General features: G+C 32.7%; 1 protein-coding gene across 1 annotated transcript; it reads right to left on the bottom strand.

Annotated features, from left to right (window-relative positions):
- Nucleotides 1–4,392, bottom strand: LOC126704968 (serine carboxypeptidase 24-like). Its single transcript, XM_050403947.1, has 10 exons — nucleotides 4,315–4,392; nucleotides 2,998–3,286; nucleotides 2,343–2,450; nucleotides 2,142–2,237; nucleotides 1,951–2,043; nucleotides 1,745–1,830; nucleotides 1,262–1,662; nucleotides 931–1,026; nucleotides 276–381; nucleotides 1–144 (listed from the first exon to the last, which is right to left on the bottom strand). Exons 1-10 carry the CDS (start codon nucleotides 4,390–4,392, stop codon nucleotides 1–3), a joined length of 1,497 nt encoding a protein of 498 aa, XP_050259904.1.

Here is a 4,392-nt window from a genome sequence, read left to right as displayed (position 1 = left end):
TCAAGATTTTGGCAATTCCTTCCCTGCCAAAAAAGATTTGAAAAGAATGAATGCTCGCTTGGGTTGATATTGTGGAACCTCGTGGCCAGCTCCTCTCACTGAAGCAAAAGTTAGCTCATTGTAGACCTCTGTCCATCCTCCAACCTATAAAAAAGGGGAATAATTTCTAGATTATTGTAACGTTTCTTTGTGAATATTTATCTACCTATCTATATATTTTTGTTAGTGTGTTGTAGTGTTTGTTTGATTATTGGTAAGAAATTATGGTTAATTACCTGATCATCTGCGTACCATGGATACCACTCAGTTTTAACTGTTAGATTGAGATGGTTGAGAGATAACCTAGTGCCAGTTACTGGAACTCCTGCATCTGTGTCCCCACTGCATCAACATAGAAGCAATTGCCTTAAAAAATTAAATCTTTCTCTTTGTTTGTACTTCTTACTTTTCAAATCAAAAGCAATTGCATTTACACCACTCTTTAATCCAAGTCACCGGCCTAAAATTACTTACCACGTGATGCTAAAGCCAAGGTTTAACAAGTGACTGTGACAACAAGCAACATGGTCCATGGGTACTAATTTTGATTTGTGGCAATTAGTTCACAAAAGCCAGGAAATTTCTTCAGTTATGATCTAGAAGCTCCCCGATTAAAGTTGAAACATGTGGACTAGTAGACAACAAACAACCTGCCCTTCCCGTGCACTTTCAAGGAACACTATTTACACTAGCCAAAAATACTTTGGGGAAATCATGATATTTTTATTCTCGTTTTCAAGGGGGAAAACCAATGTGACAATGGTGAAAGTTTTGCTAAGATTTATCGTTTTTCACACATTATGAATGGTAATTTATTTATTCATATCTATTATAAAATTGATATTACTCTAATTATAAAAATTGCCATCCTTAGAATTTAAAAACTCTTGCCTGAAAACCCATATTCTTAGACCAGCTGCAATCAGCTTCTTATATGTCGGCAACATAGAAATTTCAGAATCAGTCCAATTGCTGTTGACATCAGCACTGCACAATATAAAAGTATATATAGGCATTAGATGCATTCATCAAACGCCTAGATTTATGTTTTCAATTTTAAAAATAAACAAACAAAGTAAATAGCCATATAGCTAACCTGACATTTTTTAAAATGTTTTTAAATGTTTCTAACGAAGATGTTCATGGTTCAAATCACTCTACTTAATGATCAAATTATTAAAAAGTAAATACATAAAATAAGTGTTGTCATTAAATAGAAAACCTGAAATCAGTCCAGTAGTGAAGAATTCCATTAACATCTGCATGCATTGATTTTTGTACTTCTGGTAGATTATAATACTTCTTCGCATAATGTATAGCACATGGATCATACCCTGAGACCCTTCGATGCAATAGAGTATTTTTGAGCCTTGGAGACCTCATAGTATTATTAAGCAATTCCATGCAAAGTGGTGTATAAATACTGTGTTCATTTATGTTTCCATGCTCATGAGCCTCGACATAGCGCACTGCAGCATTACATTCCTGTGATTTATGTACCTCCTTGAAATTGCATTTCTTGAGAATTGATCGGTAGCTTGTATCAGATATCATTGAATGGCTCCACCAATATATTATTTTTCCAATGAAGTCATAGTACTCATCAATTAGAGCATTTCCCACCTACATAATTCGATTGAAATTTTTTAATTAGAGTTATGATCAAACTTGGAGTTCAAATTTGTGTTAGTTATGTATTACTTACTATAAATCCTTTAAGGTTGAAAATGGGTTGCAAGAGTGCCTTATTATATTCGACAATTTTCTCTGCCAATTGGGGAACATAATGCCCTATAAAAGGAATGAAAACATAAGCTTATATATGATTATTTAGAATTACTCATAATTATGTAATAATAAGTTATTAGTTATTTGTTGCATATATATATATATATATATATATATATATACCAGCATAGCTCTCCCCAGCAATGTAGAATTCTCGATGTTTGTATTGTGGAAATCTTGACATCCATTTAATTAGAAATACTAGAGCATCCTCAGCTGTGTCACAAAATTGGTAACGCATAGGATTCACTTACAACATAATTTTTTGACAAATTAAATAATAATAATAATAATAAATCATCAAAATCTAGTACCAGTTTGTTTATCTCCAGAATATTTAAGATTGGAGCTTGAATTTGTGTACGAGAAACCAACACCAGCAGGCGATTCAAGAAATAAAAGATTCGCTTCTGTAAGTACAAAAGTAAAGACGTGATAGATTTTAGCCTCAAATTAGCAAAGATAAAGGTTTACCAACTTGCTGAATATTAATTATTTTGAATAGTGGTTGTTACCTTTATTCCATGAATACTCATTGAGATAAAGAGATGAACCAGTCTGGTTAATCCTAAATGGCCCGATTTCCTCCGATGCTCCATATGCCACCGATGAAGCACCTGGCCCTGCACAATTACGCAATGTATACTTATTAATTAGATTATTTACGTCAATCTTTTGTGAAGTTAAGCCATGTGGTAGGTACAAAATAGAGTAGTGATCATTTGTTAAGTAGCATAATTTTAGTATAGTTACAAGTTAGTAACAAAAGATGTGCTTTGTTAACAAATTTCCTTAAGAAAATTGTTAATAAACCATTTAAGAAAAATTTTATACAACTCTTATAGGAAATATAAAAGCCCGTGATCAAAAAAATTATTTATATTTTTCTTTTCCTATAAAAAGTTTTTAAAAATATTTCAAAACTAATTCCCTTAGAGTATTTATTAATTTTTCTGTATTACCTTTCTACTTTAAAAAAAAAAAAAATTTTATTTATGAGTTTTTATAGTTGTGTACAACCTTTTCACAAATATATTGAAGCACCTAGCTATGAGGTTATGACCTTCCCTTTTCATTAATAATTATTATTATCCTATCACCCTAGAATTACAAAAGAATAGTACGTAGTCGGTGGAAATTAAAAGAAAGTGAGAAAGAAGCTAAACTAACCTCCATTGAGCCAAAGAACAAGAGGTTTCTTTTCAGGAAAAGAAGTGGCTTCAGTCAACCAGTAGAAGAGAGCTCGTCCATGTTGCTCGTTGACCGTAACATAGCCAGAAAATTGAGAAAATGTGACTGGTGGTTGTCCAGGCAGTGCTGAAATTCGATCTAGCTCTTGTTGTTTTGGCAAGGTAGCAATGACAGTGGTGATGGTTGAAGAGAAAAAGAGTAAGGACATGATGAGTTTAAGGATTACACTTTGGAACACCATTGGACCCTCCAGAAGGCCAACTGATACCTGGATCCGAACTTAGTTAATAAGCCAGCACAATATCATAAATGCATCACAAGAGATCTCTCACTTAGGGTTACAATAGTAATTATCTAGTAATATGTAACTATAGTGACATAGTATTTTCTCCCTCAAGTAATTGTGGATGTTACTAATTAAATTCATGCATAAAAAGGAAATATTATGTTGCTGTTTTTTGGGAATATCTAATGATTTTTTAGTTTACAAATACCATGTATCAACTCCAAAGCCACTGGTGCCACTCTCACTCATTTAATTGAAAGGTTGAGATTAAGGGTGTGTTTGGATAGAACTTATTTTGCTGAAACTGAAAACTGAAAACACTGTAGCAAAATAATTTTTAAATGTGTGAATAGTGCTGTGGGACCCATTTTTAATGAAAAAATTGATAAAAAATGAAATTTGTGGGTCCGTGAACAGTGCACATGTGCACTGTTCACTGCAGAAAGTCACATTTGCAGTTACTGTTCAATGAACAGTAACCGCAATACTCCAAAAACGCGTGAAAACCAAAAAAAAAAAAAAAAAAAAAAAACAAAAACGTAGTGGAGAACGTGGACGTGAATAAGTTGAACACAAACACACACTAAATGAAAAAAAGTTTACATTTAATTTTATAGGCCAATTTGTTCAAAGCTTTTAATTGAGAGGTTGAGTCAAACCAAGTTTTTTATGTTTGAATTGGTTTAGAAAATCTGGTTTCATAATGGAATGTCACTTAACACCGGGAGGTTTGGTTGGGAATGAAAAAGTGAGAGGATAAAAATTGGAGGAGATAATGGAAAAGTGAGTTTTCCTTTTTTGTGTTAAGTTGGAGGATGGAAAAGTGAAGGGATAAAAAAATAGAGTTTGTATAAATTTTCTCTCATGCCTCTACTACATAACTTTTTTTTTAATATTAATATTTTATAAATGATTTTTTTTTTTGGAATAAAATAAGCAAGCCCATCATTTAACAAATAACCCATAAAAAGAAAAAAGAAGAAGAAGAGAAAACTGATCAGCCAACCAACCTTTTCTCCCTCATTTCCTCTCCAATTTGGGGGCTGAAAAGTGGTGGGCTTGGGAAGAAAACAACCGAGCTCCACCAT

This window comes from Quercus robur, chromosome 2 (assembly GCF_932294415.1).
Source record: "Quercus robur chromosome 2, dhQueRobu3.1, whole genome shotgun sequence".
Lineage (NCBI taxonomy): Eukaryota > Viridiplantae > Streptophyta > Magnoliopsida > Fagales > Fagaceae > Quercus > Quercus robur.
This window is presented reverse-complemented; position numbering and strand designations above follow the sequence as displayed.